The sequence below is a fragment of the Moschus berezovskii genome, chromosome 5 (genome assembly GCF_049115385.1).
Source record: "Moschus berezovskii isolate FMDL1 chromosome 5, NW_MosBer_1.0, whole genome shotgun sequence".
NCBI lineage: Eukaryota > Metazoa > Chordata > Mammalia > Artiodactyla > Moschidae > Moschus > Moschus berezovskii.
In genome coordinates this window covers 99,230,951-99,252,827 of record NC_142464.1, presented here as the reverse complement: position 1 = coordinate 99,252,827, position 21,877 = coordinate 99,230,951, and the positions used below count along the sequence as shown (strand labels likewise).

The 21,877-nt window shown below is 43.2% G+C and overlaps 1 protein-coding gene across 1 annotated transcript in view; it reads right to left on the bottom strand.

The window, feature by feature from the left end:
* PARM1 (prostate androgen-regulated mucin-like protein 1) overlaps positions 1-19,941 on the bottom strand; it is a 131,494-nt gene extending 111,553 nt beyond the window's left edge. The window contains exon 1 of the mRNA XM_055434739.2: positions 19,647-19,941. Coding sequence (XP_055290714.2) covers positions 19,647-19,689 — 43 coding nt within the window. The 5' untranslated portion in view covers positions 19,690-19,941. The remainder of the gene's footprint in view (positions 1-19,646) is intronic.
* Positions 19,942-21,877: the final 1,936 nt, after the last annotated feature.

Genomic DNA, 21,877 nt, shown 5'->3' with positions numbered 1-21,877 from the left:
GGATGACATGGTTGGATGGCATCACTGACTCTATGGACATGAGTTTGAGCAAGCTCTGGGAGAGGGTGATGGACAGCGAGACTTGCTGTGCCACAGTCCATGGTGCTGCAGTCGGACATGACTGAGCAACTGAACTGAACCCAGACCTGGAATTAGCCATTTCTCCAGGAGCCTTCATTCCTTGTATTGGAAATGGGACTTAGGACTGATAGTCTGGCACCTGGATGGCTGAGGCATATCTGGGCCTGCTTCTCCTTTTTCAGAGGGGAGTAGCCAGTTGGGCCTGGGCCGAAAGAGTTCCACGAGACAGGCAAGAGACTGTAAGAAGAGAAAGGGTGACCAGTGATCACTGAGGAGTTACTGTAATAGGCTAGGGTGAGATGATAAGATTTTCAGCCAAGGCTGTTGCTGTGGGGATGGTGAAGAGGATCAGAGTTGGGAGAGAGTCTAGAGACTAAATTTACACACGAGGATTTATCAACTGAACTTGGCAGCAGAGGCCAAGGAGGGTAAAAGACAGCAGAGGTGGGTTCAAAGTCTAATTCTGTCACTTACAGAGGGATCTGAATCTCATTACTTAACTTCTAAGACTCAGGAAACTGAATTGCAAAATGAGAATGGACTTCCTGTCTCTTGGGGTGATTGAGAGGATTAGATGAAGTTGTGGATGAAATGAACATAGTTAAACATGTGAAAAATCTAAACCTGTTGGGAAGAGGGGAAATTCACATGGGGCTGGCCCAGATCACACCAAAGCCCAGTCTGCTCCCAGTCCTCTCTCCCAACTAACACTTGCATTGGTCTCGGGTAATCCCATGGAGTATTAATAATGGATCCCCCAGCATTTACCTAAACCACATTTTATTATTTTATTGAAAAGATGATATAATAAGTTTAATGTTGCCAAAAGAAAAATAGATCACATATTCTTCTGAGAGCTGTTTTTTCTTGACATGAAATTTGACAAATTTCATTTTAGAAAAACTTAGAGTGATGTTTTAATTTAAAATTGCTTCCATAAGTGACCAATGCTGAAGGTATTAAAAACTAAGAAAGTACCTTAAACACAAGCAGTTAGCTCAGAGCCTTTTAAAATACTTTCCAAGATGGTTGTCCTGATCAATGATTTATGCAGCACTCTGGCTTTAGAAAACATCATAGCATTACTTTAAGTCAATTCCTTCCCAGAACCTCCCCTGCCCATTAAGTCAGTGATATCTTGTAAACCTTTTTGAAGTTATTGCTTTTCTAAGATGTTATTTTTGAGGACTCCATTGGAGTGATATTTGAATCAAAATTTTGAGGATAGAAGTAGCCATCTAGTAGTTATTGTAGTCATATTAAGTACTGATAAGAAGAGAAATATTGATAATATCTTTACTTTTCAAATTGTGAAGACAAAACAACCCATTAAAGTAAATTTTAGGCAAAACAAAAGAGTGCAACAAAAAACAAAACAAAACAAAAAAGTGCAACTGACCCAAAATTCATTTCCCAGAAATAACCACTGTATCCTTCTAAACTCTTTCCTCCACAGGCATACACATGACATTTTAAATATTTTATCACAAAATTCACTTTATTCCATAGCTTTCTCTTTCAATATATTGTAAAATATAAAGTTGCTAATAGTAATTCAAAATATTGTCACCATTTCTACCTGTCAGGACATAAATGAGTCACTTCACTGTTTTAAACAATTGCTGAATATTGTCCATTTGAATAAACATGGAATTTTTTATTGTGATCTGACTAATACTTCATAGTGACACATCTTCATTGCTCCGAATTTATTCAGTTCAGTTCAGTTCAGTCGCTCAGTCATGTCCGACTCTCCGCGACCCCATGAATCACAGCACGCCAGGCCTCCCTGTCCATCACCAACTCCCGGAGTACACTCAAACTCATGTCCACAGAGTCGGTGAATGCCATCCAGCCATCTCATTCTCCGTCGTCCCCTTCTCCTCCCGCCCCCAACCTTTCCCAGCATCAGAGTCTTTTCCAGTGAGTCAACTCGTTGCATGAGGTGGCCAAAGTATTGCAGTTTCAGCTTTAGCATCAGTCCCTCCAATGAACATCCAGGATTGATCTCCTTTAGAATGGACTGGTTGGATCTCCTTGCAGTATAAGGGACTCTCAAGAGTCTTCTCCAACACCACAGTTCAAAAGCATCGATTCTTCGGCGATCAGCTTTCTTCACAGTCCAACTCTCACATCCATACATGACCACGGGAAAAACCATTGCCTTGACTAGACGGACCTTGGTTGGCAAAGTAATGTCTCTGCTTTTTAATATACTATCAAGGTTGGTCATAACTTTCCTTCCAAGGAGCAAGCGTCTTTTAATTTCATGGCTGCAATCAGCATCCGCAGTGATTTTGGAGCCCAAAAATATAAAGTCTGACACTGTTTCCACTGTTTTTCCATCTATTTCCCATGAAGTGATGGGACCAGATGCCATGATCTTTGTTTTCTGAATGTTGAGCTTCAAGCCAACCTTTTCACTCTCCTCTTTCACTTTCATCAAGAGGCTTTTGAGTTCCTCTTCACTTTCTGCCATAAGGGTGGTGTCATCTGCATATCTGAGGTTATTGATATTTCTCCCAGCAATCTTGATTCCAGCTTGTGCTTCTTCCAGCCCAGCGTTCCTCATGATGTACTCTGCATAGAAGTTAAATAAGCAAGGTGACAATATACAACCTTGACGTACACCTTTTCCTATTTGGAACCAGTCTGTTGTTCCATGTCCAGTTCTAACTGTTGCTTCCTGACCTGCATACAGGTTTCTCAAGAGGCAGGTCAGGTGGTCTGGGATTCCCATCTCTTTCAGAATGTTCCACAGTTTATTGTGATCGACACAGTCAAAGGCTTTGGCATAGTCAATGAAGCAGAAATAGATGTTATTCTGGAACTCTCTTGCTTTCTCCATGATCCAGCGGATGTTGGCAATTTGATCTCTGGTGCCTCTGCCTTTTCTAAAACCTGCTTAACATCTGGGAGTTCACGGTTTACATACTGCTGAAGCCTGGCTTGCAGAATTTTGAGCATGACTTTACTAGCATGTGAGATGAGTGCAATTGTGCGGTAGTTTGAGCATTCTTTGGCATTGCCTTTCTTTGGGACTGGAATGAAGACTGACCTCTTCCAGTCCTGTGGCCACTGTTGAGTTTTCCATATCTGCTGGCATATTGAGTGCAGCACTTTCACAGCATCATCTTTCAAGACTTGAAATAGCTCAACTGGAATTCCATCACCTCCACTAGCTTTGTTCATAGTGATGCTTTCTAAGGCCCACTTGACTTCACATTCCAAGATGTCTGGCTCTAGGTCAATGATCACGTTATCGTGACTATCTTGGTCGTGAAGATCTTTTTTGTACAGTTTTTCTGTGTATTCCTGCCACCTCTTCTTAATATCTTCTGCTTCCGTTAGGTCCATAACATTTCTGTCCTTTATCGAGCCCATCTTTGCATGAAATGTTCCCTTGGAATCTCTAATTTTCTTGAAGAGGTCTCTTGTTTTTCCTATTCTGTCGTTTTCCTCTATTTCTTTGCATCGATCGCTGAGGAAGGCTTTCTCATCTCTCCTTGCTATTCTTTGGAACTCTGCATTCAGATGCTTATATCTTTCCTTTTCTCCTTTGCTTTTCGCCTCTCTTCTTTTCATAGCTATTTGTAAGGCCTCCTCAGACAGCCATTTTGCTCTTTTGCATTTCTTTTCCATGGGGATGGTCTTGGTCCCTGTCTCCTGTACAATGTCACGAACCTCCGTCCAGAGTTCATCAGGCACTCTATCAATCAGATCTAGTCCCTTAAATCTATTTCTCACTTCCACTGTATAATCATAAGGGATTTGATTGAGGTCATATCTGAATGGTCTAGTGGTTTCCCCTACTTTCTTCAATTTAAGTCTGAATTTGGCAATAAGGAGTTCATGATCTGAGCCACAGTCAGCTCCTGGTCTTGTTTTTGCTAACTGTATACAGCTTCTCCATCTTTGGTTAATATTTTGTAAAGCTCTTAGCTAAAACAAACAAATAAGGCTGAATCAGGTCTGGACAAGGTTAAATACATTCTTGTCAATTTCTGTGTATGTTTACGGTTTCCATAATAAAAAATAAAAAACAAATCAGTGCTTGAGTGCAGTTTTGAAAAACTGTTATAGAACAAGAGATAACTGTAACTTACTGACATTGCATTTTTAAAAACAAAACTTGACTGTAAATTCCTGAATCTCGAAAACCACTCCTCCCCTCTTTCTGATAATATTCCAACCTGAAACCCTATTCTCAGTGGCGCATAAATTTTCAGTCTTTCAGCAGCCACACTTGGCTTTGAGATTTCTGGGTGTCATATGCCTGTTCCTTTTCCTTCTAGTGAAAACTCAGGCCTTATTTTTTATTTCAGTCAGGGAATATGGTACCTCCCATGGAGGGAAGGTGGGGCAGCATGGTCCCCTGTCCTCCCGGGTCATACCCACAACCCCAGACACAGTACCCAGCAGGTTCTGCAGCACAAAGGCTGGGCTCCCCTCCTTGGCTTTCCTCTGTTCACAGTCCATGCTGCTGTCAAGCATCTTCCCACCTAAGGAACGGACCAGAGACCTCACTGAACAAGCAAGGAGCATGTTTTTCATAGAAAGGGTCATCTTTTCCCTTCTTTGGTTTATTTATAAGGCACCCTTCAAATTGATACAATCTTTTTTCTTTTAAAACAGACATTTTTATGTTTATTGTTATTTTTCACCCTTAAGTTTTTTATATTATTTCGTATTGGAGTATGGGCTTCCCTCATAGCTCAGTCAGTAAAGAATCCGCATGCAATGCAGGAGACCTGGGGTTCGATTCCTGGGTCAGGAAGATCCCCTGGAAAAGGAAATGTCAACCCACTCCAGTATTCTTGCCTGGAGAATTGCATGGACAGAGGAGCCCAGCAGGCTACAGTCCATGGTGTTGCAAGAGTTGGACAAGACTGAACGACTAAACAACCACCATTTTTTATTGGAGTATAGTTGTTTTACAACATTGTGTTAATTTCTGCTGTACAATGAAGTGAATCAGTTACACAACTAATTATATAACTGTATGTATTAAATAGATATATATTCCCCTCCCTCTTGGACCTCCTTTTCACCCTTCCCACTACCATCTCACCCCTCTAGGTCACCACAGAACACTGAGCAGAGCTCCCTGTGCTATATACCAAGATCCCACTAGTTATCCAGGATATAATCTTAAATTTTACTATTATCCCTTAGGCTTCAAGATCAGTATCTTGTTCTTTTCCAAGATCATGCTCTTTCTGGCAGCTGCTAAATGAGTAGATGTTTTTATTTCAGTCAGAAAGTACTACGAGTCTTTGTCGGTGGATGAAGCTGGGGGACATGCCAGCCTGGGTGACACTAGCCACGTCAAGGGGTGTCAGTCCTGCAGGATGAACAAGGGTTTGTGAGATACCAGTCTGATTTCAGTCAGAATTTCACATCACTTATACCTATTGCTTATGCTTCAAACACAATTCATAGTTCAGAATCATGGATGAAGCGAGAATGCAGAGTCGGTAAGGCCAGGAAAACTCCCATTCTGTTACACTTCAGCTTATTTGTGACTAATTACACCCTCAGCATTCAACATCTGAATTGACTTAAGTGTCTTGGACACCACTGGGAAATTGCCAGTCATGCTTCCCTTAGGCTCAAATCACTTTCATCATCAGGCTCTTTTTAGCTATTCAGAAAAATTTTCAAAGATGTTCAAATAGTGGAAGTATCTTTATCTTCTCTAGCTTAGCTCAAAGGTGACATTTTCTTAATTGGCCAGAGACTAAAAAGTTTCAACTATTTTCAAGTGATATCCATGGCAAAAAAAAGAGAAAAAAGTCTTGCCTTAAAAAAAAAGTGTTTTGTATATGCATAGCTTTAAAAAAGCTGATTTTCAAGTTCAGCTTCTGTAACCCTCAATGAAAATGAATAGACTGACTCATTTTTTTAAAAGCTATTTGGAAACAATAGACACAAGCACTTGATAGTAAGTCAGTCTGCCCATGTCTCCTTTTGAGGGTATAGAAGGTAAAATTTAAGGCTTCATTTTGCCCACCCTCAAAAATGTTTTTGAATCATTCAGTTCTACAAATATATTCTGAGTATCCCCTTAGTGCCACACAGCACTGGGGATACCACTGGGGATACCACAGTAAAAGACAAAAATCCCAGGTTGGTAAGCGACTAGGGATGAAAGGAGAGAGACGTTAAGGAAAAAGCAAAGGCATGGGGAATATGATGTTGCCTGGTGGAACAGACTACTCAGCTCGTTGTTCTGTGATGACCTAGAGGATTTGGGATGGAGGGACGTCCAAGAGGGAGGGAATATATGTATACATATAGCTGATTCATTTCATTGTACAGCAGAAACTATCACAACATTGTAAAGCAATTATACTCCAATTAAAAAATTGTTGATCAGGGTCAAGTCTCACTGAGAAGGTGACATTTGAGCAAAGGTTTTAGGGAGGTGAAGAAATTAACCATGTGGATATCTGGAGAATATCCACATGGATATTCCATAGACAGGAACCCCCCATGGTATGTGATAAGGAAACCAGTGTGGCTGGTGCCAGGGGACCAGAGGAGAGGTATAAATCTGAGTCCAAGGATGAACAGGGAGCAGCTCAGGAAGATCTGGATGGCAGCTCTAAGGATGTGGGCTGGAATTTTACTCTGTTGCAACAGGAAGCTGTGGCAGAGCTATGAACAGAGCAATGGCATCATTTGATACATTTCCTCTGGATTGACTGCTGTTCTGCAGAAACCAGACCTTAGTGGGTAAAGGGTTAAAGTTGCAAGGCCTGAGAGGAGGCCCCTGCAGGATTCCAAGAGAAAGAGTATGGGGGATCACACCACAGACACTATGAAGGTGTCAGAAAGAGTATGACTTCTGAACATTAAAGATAGGGCGAACAGAAGCCCTTGAAGCATTGGATGAGGAGTGTTGAGAGAAAAAGAGACTCAAAGATGACTCATAAGAAGACGTAGTACATATATACAACGGAGTATTACTCAGCCATTAAAAATGATGAAATAATGCTATTTGCACCAACATGGATGGACATAGAGATTGTCATACTGAATGAAGTAAGTCAGAAAAAGGAGAAATACTTGTGACATCCCTTATAGGTGGAATCTAAAAAGAAATGATACAAATGAACTTACTTACAAGATAGAAAGAAACTCACAGACTTAGAAGATGAACTTATGATTGCTGAGGGAGATGGATGGAGGAAGGGATAGTTTGGGATGGACATGTACACATTGCCAGATTTAAAATGGATAACTAACAAGGACCTACTATATAGGACATGGACCTCTGCTCAATTTTATGTGGCAACCTGGATGGGAGAGGAGTTTGGGGGAGAATGGATATATGTATATGTATGCAGATGCTGATTGCAGCCATGAAATTAAAAGACGCTTACTCCTTGGAAGGAAAGTTATGACCAACCTTGATAGTATATTAAAAAGCAGAAATTTCTCCAAAGAAGACATAAAGATGGCTAACAAACACATGAAAAAATGCTCAACATCCCTCATAATCAGAGAGATGCAAATCAAAACCACAATGAGATACCATTTCACACCAGTCAGAATGGCTGCTATCCAAAAGTCTACATGCAATAAATGCTGGAGAGGATGTGGAGAGAAAGGAACCCTCTTACACTGTTGGTGGGAATGCAAACTAGTACAGCCACTATGGAGAACAGTGTGGAGATTCCTCAAAAAATTGGAAATAGAACTGCCATATGATCCAGCAATCGCACTCCTGGGCATACACACCGAGGAAACCAGAATTGAAAGAGACACGTGTACTCCAATGTTCATTGCAGCACTGTTTATAATAGCCAGGACATGGAAGCAACCTAGATGTCCATCTGCAGACGAATGGATAAGAAAGCTTTGGTACATGTACACAATGGAGTATTATTCAGCCATTAAAAAGAATACATTTGAATCAGTTCTAACGAGGTGGATGAAACTGGAGCCTATTATACAGAGTGAAGTAAGCCAGAAAGAAAAACACCAATACAGTATGCTGCTGCTGCTGCTAAGTCACTTCAGTCGTGTCCGACTCTGTGTGACCCCACAGACGGCAGTCCACCAGGCCCCCCGTCCCTGGGATTCTCCAGGCAAGAACACTGGAGTGGGTTGCCATTTCCTTCTCCAATGTGTGAAAGTGAAAGTGAAGTCACTCAGTCATGTCTGACTTATAGCGACTCCATGGACTGCAGCCCATCAGGCTCCTCCGTCCATGGGATTTTCCAGGCAAGAGTACTGGAGTGGCTTGCCATACACATATATATGGAATTTAGAAAGATGCAAATGATAACCCTGTATATGAGACAGCAAAAGAGACACAGATGTATAGAACAGTCTTTGGGACTCTATGGGAGAGGGTGAGGGTGGGATAATTTGGGAGAATGGCATTGAAACACGTATGTTGTCATATGTGAAACGAATCACTAGTTCAGGGTCGATGCATGTTATAGGATGCTCGGGGCTGGCATGCGGGGATGACCCAGAGGGAGGATAAAGGGAGGAGGGAGGTGGGAGGGGGGTTCAGGAGGGGGAACTTATGTAAACCCGGGGCAAATTCATATCAATGTATGGCAAAACCAACCAATATAATATTGTAAAATAATTTGCCTCCAATAAAAAATAAATTAACTACATAAAAAAAATAAAAAATAAAAATTGTCCAAGTAAATATTGTATATTCTTCTGTATGCATGATACATTTCATAGTATTTTTGTTAATAAACAATTAAAAGCTATTCTATTTTTATTTAAAAAAAAAAAAGCAGAGACATTACTTTGCCAACAAAGGTCTGTCTAGTCAAGGCTATGGATTTTCCAGGGGTCATGTATGGATGTGAGAGTTGGACTGTGAAGAAAGCTGATCACCGAAGAATTGATGCTTTTGAACTGTGGTGTTGGAGAAAACTCTTGACAGTCCCTTGGACTGCAAGGAGATCCAACCAGTCCATTCTAAAGGAGATCAGTCCTGGGTGTTTATTGGAAGGACTGATGCTAAAGCTGAAACTCCAATACTTTGGCCACTTCATGTGACGCGTTGACTCACTGGAAAAGACTCTGATGCTGGGAGGGATTGGGGGCGGGAGGAGAAGGGGACGACAGAGAATGAGATGGCTGGATGGCATCACCGACTCGATGGACATGAGTTTGAGTGAACTCCGGGAGTTGGTGATGGACAGGGAGGCCTGGCGTGCTGTGATTCATGGGGTCGCAAAGAGTCAGACATGACTGAGCGACTGAACTGAACTGAACTGATGGCTGAGTCCCTTAGCTGTTCACCTGAAACCATCACAACATTGTTAATTGGCTGTACTCCAATACAAAATAACAAGTTTAAAAGGTAAAAAAAAAAAAAATGACTCAAGATTTTCAGCATGACCAATTCAAAAGGTGGGGTTGCCACTAACTGGGGTGAGAAAGGCCTCCACTGGGGCCTGTTTAAGGAGAAAAGTCCAAGAGTTCATGTAACAGAGTCCAAGCTTGCTCAGCTCACTGCAGGATAGGCCAATAAATCTGAGAAGAGGTGTTAAGGCAAGGAAGAGAACTTTATTTGGAAAGCCAGTTGACGGAGAAGATGGCAGATCAGGGCCTCAAAGTAACCATCTTGTTGGGGCCTGGATGCCAGGTTTTTTTATGGATCAGAGGTGAGGGGAGGTAAGGAAACAAAGTAAAAAGACCATTTCATTCATGCAAATATCTTCTAGAATGGCAAGCCTCAGCAGGGGCATATGTTAGTTTCACTTCCTTACAGCCCTTAACAGGTAGACAGGGTCAGGCTATCTCCCTGTGAGCCAAAGAAAGGCACCCTAGCCCAAGGGTCAAGCAGAGGCGGGTGGGTAGCACTCCTGAGGCAGGCCATTATGTATGCCTATAATAACAAAAATGGCAAAGTAAGAATTAAAGCCACAGAAGCAGATCCAGTATGGATTCAGTTAACCCTTACAGCTACATTCAGATTTCAAGATTTTGACGTGATGGATTTGAGATGACTGTGAGACAGTAACTATTGACCAAGTCAAAATTCATCATCCTCAAAGAATGTAAGTTCTCTGAAGGTAGTCTTCCATCTATTCTGTTCATTGCTGTATCTCCAGAGCCTTAGACAGACGTATAGGTTCTCTAGTAAAAATTAATTTAACAAATATTTGCTAGGCACTCATTCCATGTCTTGCTCTGTTCTCCAAGCTTGGGAGGACAGCAGAGACAAAACAGCTCTCACGCACCTTACATTCTAGGAGTGAGAGGCAGATAAACAAATGAAATAAAAGAAATCTTCTATCTGTTGGTGTACCTGTTTAATAAACCTTTGCTGAATGTTTACCTACATGGCGCTCAATGTTTATGATAATAAACATATTATCATGACTCTACCAGGAGGAAATCAAGATCCTGGAGCTGGCATCCCACAAGCCTGTCTTCCTCCAAAGCCCCTTTCACCATATCATGCTGCCTCTTGAGGAAGTAATACAAATCCTATCCTTATCAGGTAAATACCAGGACTGTGTTTCTCTTCATATAAGCATTGAATGAAAAATCTGCTCAAAATAGGACTATTTGGGAAGTGCAGTCCAGGAGGACTGCCTGGAAGTGGGCAAGCCCTGGTCACTCAACTCCACTCAGTCCTCCTTCATGGAACCAAAACAAGCAGCTGAATTTCTTGTGAAATCTCAGGGCATTTAAGGGCCATCACAATGATTCCTCTGAAAGGCTCAATTTGTAACCTTTCACAAAACTAGAAAGGTGGACTAAAAGACACTTGATATGCATATAAAATTTGAGGGAAAATTGTTTATCCCCCTTGCCTAAAAGTGAAACTTGATTAGTTTTCCATTCCCAGCAGCATCATCAAAGAGATGGTTTGGACTTTAGCAGCCCCAATAATTTCAGTGCTCACTTCTCAGCCTCACTCAGCCATCTGACACTCTCACCATGTCATGCAGCGGACCACTCCCAGCCGCTTCCATGTATTCTCCACAGAAATTCTGAAACAGCCATGGCCCCTGCCCTCTGTCCATTTCTTATCCACTGTCTACATATACAGTAATCTGATATCGCACTTCCTTTCCCACCTACATCTCCTGGAAGATAAACCATATTGCTTCCCTGGTGGCTCAGTGGTAAAGAATCCATTTGCCAATGCAGGAGATGTGGATACGATCCCTGGGTTGGGCAGATCCCCTGGAGAAGGAAACAGCAACCCATTCCATATTTTTGTCTGGGAAATTCCACGGACAGAGGAACCTGGTAGGCTACAGTTTATGGGTTCACAAAAGAGTCAGACATGACTTAATGTCTAAACAACAACAAATTTTAAATGATTATTTATCCTCAAAAATTTGTAATTCTTTCTCCTACTCAGAACTGTCTGAGCAGTTCTTCAGAAAGTTCAGTTCTAGAGATCTCACCTCTGGATTGCCATCTCTGACAATATTACAGTTTTTCAGATAAAACATGCTGAATTCCCATCAGTTGGGTGATGGCCATATTCAGCTTGATGTTACTTCTCATGCAGCTGATCCAGTAACAGAGAGAATTTCCATGACCAGCAGTACATGATCCACCGATAATCTACTTTTCCCAAACCAAGAAAGAGGTGTTCAGACCACCAGATTCCTTAGTACCTTGTGATGAACAAATGGACTTCGAGAGACCCTCATGTTATAATTCTGAGATGCACTGAATCCTCTCCTAATGTGGCACATTACTTTAACTCAAGAGAATGACTGGAATCTTAAACATTTCCCTAAAAAATTGAGGGCAGGATGAGATGATTGATGGTATCACTGACTCAGCGTACAGAAGTTTGAGCAAACTCAGGGGGACAGTGAAGGACAGGGAAGCCTGGCATGCTGCAGCCCATGTGGTTGCAAAGAGTCGGATATGACTGAGCCACTGAGCAACAAACAACAAAACACATGCAGCTTTTTGCATGGTGAATAATATGGCATCTTTTCATCCTCACAATGATTGTTATTGTTCTTTCTAAAGACTCCAAATCACAGTCCAAATTACAAAGCAAGAATCATGCAATATAGAGGGTTTAACGATGAAATAACTGTTCAGTGCCAGTATAATGGTATCTGACTGCCGTCTATCTGTAGGATCACAAAAGCTTTTCCAATGGAAAATGAAAAGGTTTTATAAGGGGCAGACAGTGCCAGTAACAACTCATCCTGGATACAAGAGTGGTGAATAAACCCTCTCAGTAATGAGGTTATGCTTCTGTACTACACAAACCTGGCAAGAATATTCTAATTTTAAAGGTAATGTATATTTTAATGTGTTCTAATCAGCAGGAAGCCTGAATGGTAGCTTTAAGTTCACAACCATGACCAAAAAAATGAAAAATCAAATAAACAAAATCCCCTCTCTCCCAATTCTTTTCACGTGCAACACCTGCCCTAAAATCTCCGTCCTTATTTCCTCCTTGATAGAAAAGAAAATCAAGTGTCAGAATCTGGACTGCAAGTGTAAAATATTATCAAAGTTGTATTCTATCATCCATCTTATTTTGTACTGAATAGACATATTTTCTAAATATCACACTGGTAACTTTCCACAATTTTTTCCCACTTAACAATCACCTATTCAGATATTTGGCCTTAGGTATAAAGGTACAAATTTCCAGCACAGCCTAGTTGCTTCAAGGATTTTTTTTCCCCTATCTGCCTTGAAATTCTGTCTAATGTGCTGCTTTAGGCTTCACAGAGCCACAGCTTTCAAGTGATACGTATAGACCTTTCCTGTAGGAATTATGCAAACCTTATGTAATATTTGTGAGATGTGTTAAAATCCTGGCACAGAAGAGAACTTTGAAATCCAAAGCTGTTCTATAACTTTCTTTTTTAATCAGCTGCCAGCTGGATTCTGCAAATCTACTAGTTTCGGTTCCTATGCAAGAACACTGCTACCATTTTAAACAATATACTTTTTTTTTTTTTTTTGCTGTTGAAGGAAAGGTCACAAGGCGGGTAAAGTAATGTAGCCTCGGGGAGGCTAAAGAAATCCCACCACTTGTTCAGAAACATACTGCAGTGCGCAGCGAATGGATATGCAATCCAATTCAAAACGTTCCATTGGAGAGCTCCCTCTGAATCCTAACCTTGTAAGTTGTTTGCAGAGACAGAGCTGCTTTGAAATCTCGGTGCCTGCTTCCCATGAACAGATTGTGATGAATACATGAAACGGTGTAGGGCAGCTAAAGCTGGGTGAGGTACAGTTCAAAATAAAGCCAATCCTATGTCAAACGCATTGCTTTGATGAACCACATATGGAAGGCCAAAGGTAGTGCTGCTAGACAAAATACAGGGTGCCTCATTACATCGGAATTCAAGATAAACAAGGAAGAATTAGTTAGCTTAAGTGTGTCCCAAGCACTAAGTGGGATAGACTCAGAATTCATATTTATTTAAATTCAAATTGGACTAGACAACCTGTGTTTTCCATTGCTAAACCTGGCAATACTCACCCAAGGAAAATTAAAATTGTTTATTTTCAGTCAATATTATACTATCTTGCACCAATGAAAAACACAGATGGAAACAATTATATAACCATTTATTTTGCTTTAATGGTTTCTATTACCTTATAAATGGCAAAAGTCTTAACAATATTAGAACAGGTAAAAGAAATGAGCTAAGCTGCTGTAAAGGATCATGAAGACTATTTAAAGATCTGATGTCAGAAAATCTGATGTCACATCAATCCCCATCACTGAAATAATTTAAGTTGTGAATACTAAATGTAAAGCCATGAACTATGTACACAAATGAGTCTTACTTTATAGTAACCCTTTGTGTGTGCTAAGTTCCTTCAGTCATGTCCAACTCTGTGCAACCCTAAGGACTGCAGCCTGTCAGGCTCCTCTGTCCATGGGATTCACCCTACTTGTACATTAACTGGATGATAACCTATTAACCTTGCACTTCCAAGTAAGAGTGGTTAATAGGTTAGAGCTTCCCTGGTGGCTCAGACGGTAAAGAATCTGCCTGCAATACAGGAGACCAAGGTTCAATCTGTGGGCTGGGAAGATCCCCTGGAAAAGGAAATGGCAACCCACTCCAATATTCTTGCCTGGGAGAATCCCATGGACAGAGGAGCTTGGCGGGCTACAGTTCATGGGGTCACAAAGAATCAGACACGACTGAGCAACTAACACTCCAAGTAAAAAGCAATCATTGCATAATGCAGGTACCCACTGCTGGCCTACCTCTTTTCATGACCACTGCTATATCCTAAATGAAGCATTAATTTTTTTTAGGCAAATGTTTTATTCACTATCTTGCTAGCAAAGCAAATACAGTCAGATTTCCATATCTGTGGGGTCTGCATTTATGGAGTCAACCAACCTCAGACTGAAAATATTGAGGAAAAATTTCCAGAAAGTTCCAAAAATCAAAACTTGAACTTGCTGCATGCCTGAAACAATTGACATAGCATTTATATTCCATTGGGTATTTTAAGCAACCTTGCTATTGTTGTTATTCAGTTGCTAAGTCGTGTCTGACTTTTTGCAACCCTATGGACTGCAGCATGCCAGACTTCCTTGTTCTTCGCCATCTCCCAGAGTTTGCTCAAACTCATGTCCATTGAGTTGGTGATGCCATCCAACCATCTCATCCTCTGTCACCCCCTTGTCCTCCTGCCCTCAATCTTTCCCAGCATCAGGGTCTTTTCCAATGAGTCAGCTCTTCACATCAAGTATTGGAGCTTCAGCTTCAGCATCAGCATCAGTCTTTCCAATGAATATTCAGGGTTGATTTCCTTTAGGACTGACTGATTTGATCTTACAGTCCAAGGGATTCTCAAGAGTCTTCTCCAACACCACAGATGATTTAAAGTATACAGAAGGATGTGCATAGGTTATATGCAAATACTATACCATTTTATATAAGAAACGAGCATCTGAGGATTTTCCTATGGTGAGAGCAGGCTGTGGATACTGAGGGATGACTCTATTTGTTTTATTTCAAAAAGGGAGAAAACTATTGTAAATGCTATAGCAAGATTCCTTTCATTTGGGTGTTAAAAAACAGCCAATCCCTTTTGAAAATATGTTTAACGTCCCTCTTCATTGTTTCCAATGAATGCTGTACCCCTACCCATGCCCCCTGCAAAGTTATTGTTTAAGAAAATCTGCTCAAACAGTGTAAACATTTGGCCAATATTTTTCTTATGAAAACATCAGTTCAGTTGCTCAGTCTAGCACCACTAAATTAGGCCCAAGTGATCAGAGATCTGGCCATTACTGATGATTTTGGATTCTGGAGAGAGCCATGCTGGGTCTTTCATACACAAAGAAATGCCTTTTCCTAAGTTGTTTGATTTCAATTATCCAAAATTTGTGGATCTAGGCACCTGGCATTTTTTAAAAAAAACTTATTTGTTCATTTATTTATTTTTGGCTATGCTGAGTCTTTGCTGTTGCACAGGCTTTTCTCTAGGTGCAGTGAGCGGAGTCCACTCTTCATTGCAGTGTGGTGATTCGCATTGGAGCTTCTCATTGTGGTGGCTTCTCTTGTTGTGTGGCGTGGGCTCTATGGTGGGGCTTCAGTAGTTGTACATGACCTTAGAGCGGTTCCCAGGTTCTCAGAACACACTCAGTAGTAGTGGTGTGACATGTGGGATGTTTAAGGCCCAGGAATCAAACCCATGTCTCCTGCATTGGCAGGTGAATTCGTTACCACCGAGCCACCAGGGAAGCCTTATTTGACCTTAAGGTTTAGCCGAGTTTGGCTCTTGAAACACAACAGTTTGCAAAAGACTTTGTGGAAGAAATAAAGTCTTCGGTGACACTTCTGTTTGTTACTGAGTGTTTTTTGGACTGCTGTGCTAAATTTGAGCTGGCGCATTATTAACCTTTTCAAATTAGGCATTTAGTAGGCTCAGCTGAATCTTTTCTTAATTTGCACATGAGGATTTGCCAGAACAGCTGGCACTGTGCTGGAATATTAGTTGAGATCTTCAATTTACACAGGCCAAGCAGAAACACATACACTTCAGAGAGGATGACCTAATTGGTGCTGAACACAGTCACCTTTATTAATCAGAATAATAGTGGTAACAACTGCTAATACTTATTGAGTGCTTACTATGTTCCAGGCATTATAGGTATGAACAGTCATTTACCACTTTCAACAACCTAATGAGGTTTTATTCCTTCAATTTTGTAGATAAGAAAAGTTAAGAATGGTTAGATTAGGTCCCTAGATTATACAATTTAATGGTAATAATTTTGCTTTGTACAAGGCAATCTAACTGCAGAATTTGAGTGCTCACCACTTTGCAATACTGTCTCAGGAAATGTATCCCATAGCAATAGAGAACTTCTACCTTCTCAGGTAGGTTTCCCAGTGAAGGATGTGTCCCTTTGAGAGGCAGACTTCAGGGGAATAGGAAGTAACCAGGCTAAAGTGATGTATGCCACCCTTCACCTCCATTCTCAACCAACCACATGCAACCCTGCTGTTGCCTTGAATGTGTGTGCATTTTTTGGGTTTATTTTTAACATGTTTATGGTAAGATTTATGGTACTTTTTTAATATGCTTATGATAAGGCCCTTCCATATATCGGGACCTATAGTGAGAACAGCCATAAGTGTGGAGGGTGGGGTCTTCCAGGAAGAACATTTGAGAGGTTAGTCACCTGAAGAATGATGTTACAGGCGCAAGACACAAATAGGCTCTCGAGCTGGGTGGCAGACTGGCTGGTCTTGATCACCAAGCTTGGGTAATGGGGCAGAATGATGCATTCTCCCCAGGGTGGGGGTGGGGAGACCAGGGGCAGATAGGGCAGAACCCACGTCAGAAAACATTGAGTCAAGGGTTTCTGTGTCTTTCTTATCTATGCTTGTTTCTCCTTTGAACTACTTGAATGTTTGGAAAAGGCCTTTGGAAAGTTCCAGTAAATCTCAGATGTCTCGGTGAGGGAATTTTTAAACATATTGCACCATAGAGCACTGGAGGGTGAAAACAATGGTGGTGGGAACGACAGACTTGAATCCAGTGGAGAAACAGAGAGGGATGAAGATGGAAACTTCCTGCGGCCCGTCACTCTCCCTTCCCTCTTGGTTCTGATGCCAGAACTCGGAGGTTCTGGCTTGTAATTTAGAGGTAGTGTTTCTGTATGCCTAGAGTACTGGCCTTGAGGTGTTTGGGAATGATTTGTAAAATAGCCACGCTTGTTTCTACCACAATCAGCTCTGGAAGAACTGAAGACAGCCTAAGATTTCTTTCTCTTCCTTCTTTTTAAAATACAACTAAGTGTAGAGGTCTACTTTTGCTGCATTGTTGACAATGCACAGATATTTACAAGTGTCCATTATACAGGTTGGAAGAAATGCTAAGTATTTATAATGAGTAGATTTATTAAGCTAAAAAATACTTCCCTGCTATGCCCCTTTCCTGACTCAAGAAAGTATCATCTTAAGAGTTTTACAGAAAATTTTCTGAAGTCACTAAAGTTGGAGGGATTAAAAAATAAACAAAAGAAAAGAAAAAGCAACTGCCTGGTGAAACTAACTAGAGCTTTGCCAAGGGAGCCAGAATGATCCACTGAAACATGCATGCCACTTTCATCTTAAGAATCCTAGTCCTTCTCTCCTTTACCAACTTTTTCTAGAAAAGTTGGTATGTAAAGAATCTCATAAGGTATTTATACATATTTTTATATGATTTTCCTGATAACTTACTGCAGGTAGATCTAACAACACACTGATCCTCAAAGAGACTTCTTCCCAGGCACAGACTCAGAGGAAAGGATGAAGCTTCTGCAGTCTCTGTTTGGGAGATGGACCCTAAAACCCGGGGTCAGGGGAACCCCGGAACTCGGAGGCTGTGATCTTCTGGACGCTGACCTCAACACAGGTGCTTTACGATGAGAGTGAGGCCACTCCCTCAGTCCCTGAGCTGCCAGCCTCATCACTCTGTCCAGGAACAAGGGCAAGATTTCAGATGCAAAAAGCAGCAGAGCTAAACTCTAAATAAAACTGGCCAAGGAGGGAGAAAAAATCGTGAGCTCCTTGGGGGAGAGCGGGGAGGGTGGGCACAATACACTGCCTAATCCCAGCGTTGCCAACTGCTAGAGTTGTTTTAAAAAAAAAAAAAAAAGGAAGAAATTAAAAAGACAAGCCACTAAATAAAATTAGCCAGCAAACCTACCTACCACCTCTACTGGCTAACTGACGGTTTTCTGAGCCCCGAACCTCATGAAAAGATTTCTAGCGAGGAGAATGGAAGGCACCTTCCCTGTCATTTCATACATTTCTTGGCAATGCCAGGACCCTCGGCTGTCACACTTGCCGGGATCCGTGCGCTCCCAGCCTGGCTAAGGCTGCTGACGCTCCGAACCGTGCAGACACACCAGAGAGAAAAGACAGCTTTCCGAGGCGCTCAGCAAGTAGAGGAAGAAGACTCGCTCTAGCCTCAAGTTGGGAAACTTTTCCTCAAAACTGCATTATCCTTTGTTGAGCTGCCAGGAAATCCCTAGTTTCTTTTCATGGTATTGTGACGACCTGTGTCCATGATTACAGGAACCCAAGCAATTCAGGACGAAAAATATATATACATGTTCTACAAGCATACGTCAAATGATTTGCGTATGGTCGTGGCTTTGGGACATTCTTATCTTTAAACAGGCCGGCGTCCGCGCACTCGGCGGCTTTTGCCACCTATGCCTGTCCCTTGCCGGCCTGCATTTTCTAGAAAAACTGGGTACCCCAACCTCTGACTCAAAGCGCCTTTCTGCGTCTCCCCACCAAGCCGAGTTCAATCCTCGGGCTCCTCTCTCCGCAATCCCCTGCTTAGAGGCCGCTGCCGTCCGTGGTCCAGAGAAATACGCGCGTGGGGAAGCCTAGCCGGCCCTAGGGGCAGAGATGGAACCGGGAGAATGCTAGTTTTTGCCAAGTTAACAGTTTCAGCCAGGGAGCACGGATTCTGGGGAGCCTAGGGGCCACAAGGTAGAAGTGGTAACTCCCCAGCGGTGATCGGAAGCTCGAGCCGGGTGGGAGCGGGGCCGTCAGTGCCGCACTATCCTCGGGTGTAAATAGGAAAGGACGCGGAGACAGAGCCCACCAAAACTCGGGGAACGCAAACCAGCCCGGCCGGGTGCGCAGCCAAGACTTCACGCTTTTCCAGCTGCTATCCCCCGCCTGCTTCTCTTTCTCATCCCTCCCTGGGTGCAACAGCGTCAGGAAGTCTGATGCCCAACTCCGGCAGGGTGTGCTCGGAGACCCGAGAAACCCCGGGGTCGCCAAGCCCGGCTTCAAGTGCGTTGGGCAGCCACCTGTTCCACAAAGCCCGGAGTTTGTTGCTGGGGTGAGCTGCGGCGGGAAGAACCCTGTCAACCCCTCGGTCCGCCTCGGCACAGAATCTCCAAAACCGCGCATCACCCCCAAACCAAGTGCGCACATACCTTTGCGCAACCCGAGAGGCTCTCAGCACTCCTGCCAACCGCGCGCGGCGACTTACTTCCCGGTCCCCCGGCTTCAGCTCCCAACCCAGCACTGGCCTCGGGTCCCACACCGCGCCCGACCCCTCCGCCAGGGACAGCGCCCCCAAAATACCTGCCGTGAAGATGCAGAGAGCGAAGAGGGTCTTGCAGACCATGGTACCTCGGGACTTGGTGCCGAGCCCGGCGCGGGCTGCGGGAGAGTTTGCCGGGACTGACCGAGCGCCCCTGGGCGCGGGCAGCTTCTCCTCGGCCCGCTGGCTGCGGCGGGAGCCGGGCGGCCCGGGCGGCGGCAGGGGAAGCGAGGCGAGCGCCGCGCGGCTCCGTCAGCTGCTCGTCCTCCTGCGCCCGGCGCGCTTCTGCTCCATCCCCGCCGCCGGAGCCCGGGGCCGCCTCCGCCGCCGCGACAGCCGCCGCCAAACCCCTCCCACCCGGGCCCCGCGGCGATGACAAGGCCACCCCTGGCCTTCCCTCTCCCGGCGCTCGAGTCCCGAGAGTCCCGGCCCAGGGCGGCCTCTGCTGGACAATCAGGGCGCGAGACCCGAGTTCTGACCCGGCTCAGCAAATGTTTGGGGCCCTTAGCACTGTGCCGGGAACTACGGGAATGCAAAGTGAGAGCAGATCTCTGTTCTCAGGCATTTATCTCTTTCTTACATGAGTTACAACCTTGGTGACCTTATGCTATCTTAGGTGTCACCTCGAAGGGCCAAGACCCCTCCGCTGTAAGCACATACACTTTTTTTCAAAATATGAGAGCCTTTTTCTTTTTTTCATTTCTTCAAATATTCCGTGTGTACATTTAAACCCTCACTCCTGTTCAGCCCCACTGCAGTTCCTGGTGCCCGAGCCAAAATGTCTGCTGTCCTATTCAGCTTCTTACTGTTAACAGAAGAAATACTACTAATGTCAGGTAATGTCAGTGATCGTGGGATAACTATGAGCGGGGAACCCTACTAGGTGTATCATGATGCCTTCTAACGGCCCTTTAACATATGAATTATTACTCCATTTTACAGATGAGAAAGCTAAGGCACAGAGAAGGTAAGTAATGTGCCCAGGGACACAGAACTGGTAAGGACTGCATTCCACAAGTCACGAGTTTGTGTTCCAGGGCATAATAGTAAAGATTGTCATTTCCTGAGAAATGCTGTGTGCTGGACAACTGTGCTGTGCAGGTATCAACCAAGTCAAGTTTTCAGAACAATCCTTTTGGGTGACACTGTTATATCTTCATTTTCAGGGGAGAAAATGAAAGCACTGAGAGGTTTAAGACATTGCTTCTGCTCATACAACTAGATCATGGTAGAGATAAGATGCCTGCCTAGGGACCATAGGTCATCTTGGTCATCTTCAGAGCCCAGAATTTCTGTTGTGTTCGCACAGGTCAACACTGACCTTTCACTTATCCTCCCACCACCTTAGACTTGCTTATTTCTACATTTCTATCAGACCAGATGCCAGATCACCTCCCAATATCTATGTTGTTATGAGCCTGATCATCCCCTAGGCTGGCTTCCTGGAAGGCTCAGCGGTAAAGAACCTGCCTGCAACGCAGGAGACCCTGGTTTGATCCCTGGGTTGGGAAGATCCCCGAGGAGGGCATTGCTACCCATTCCAGTATTCCTGCCAGAAAAATCCCATGGACAGAGGAGCCTGGTGGGCTAGAGTCCATGAAGTCTCAAAGAGTTGGAATGACCGGAGTGACTGAGCGTGGTCCCCTGCACACTAGAGCTGGGATGCTGCAGGAATTAAGGAGCGTTCTAAAGAGCTGATTTGCTCAGAACCATTAGTAGTGCTGGAGGGCAACATTTTTTTTTTTTTTTTCTGTAACTTCTTTCTCATTTACCAGACAGAGCCTCAGGTTTCATTTTCTCATTCTCTTGGACCTCATGACTTTTTCTGTGATGACATCAGTTCCTCTGCCTGACCCCACCGTTACCACTGATAGAGCTTGTCATGCTTCCCCAACCAGATTAAACTGAGCTCATGGTTTTTCTTTTGTCTTGTAAATGTATTGATTCTTGCTGAAATAAGTAACCAAAAGCTCATCCCCCTTTCCTCCTCCCTGACCAGAGAAACTGCAAATTCAATTTATTAAACAAGTTGTCTTAATGTTTTTGACCTTCAGGTCCTTCTGGTTTCTAGTGTAATCTATGTGATTATGAAGAATTTCTGTATCTGTGTGGTGACTGGTGGGGAGGCAGGGACCACACACAGAGTTTTGCAAGCACGTTCTGTAAGGCACTGGTGCCTTTAGATAGGGTCATTTAAGTAAGTGACTCTGTGATAGAAATATTTTTCAAAAACACTTCACAGAAAAAATTATTCAATTGAAATTCAATAAAA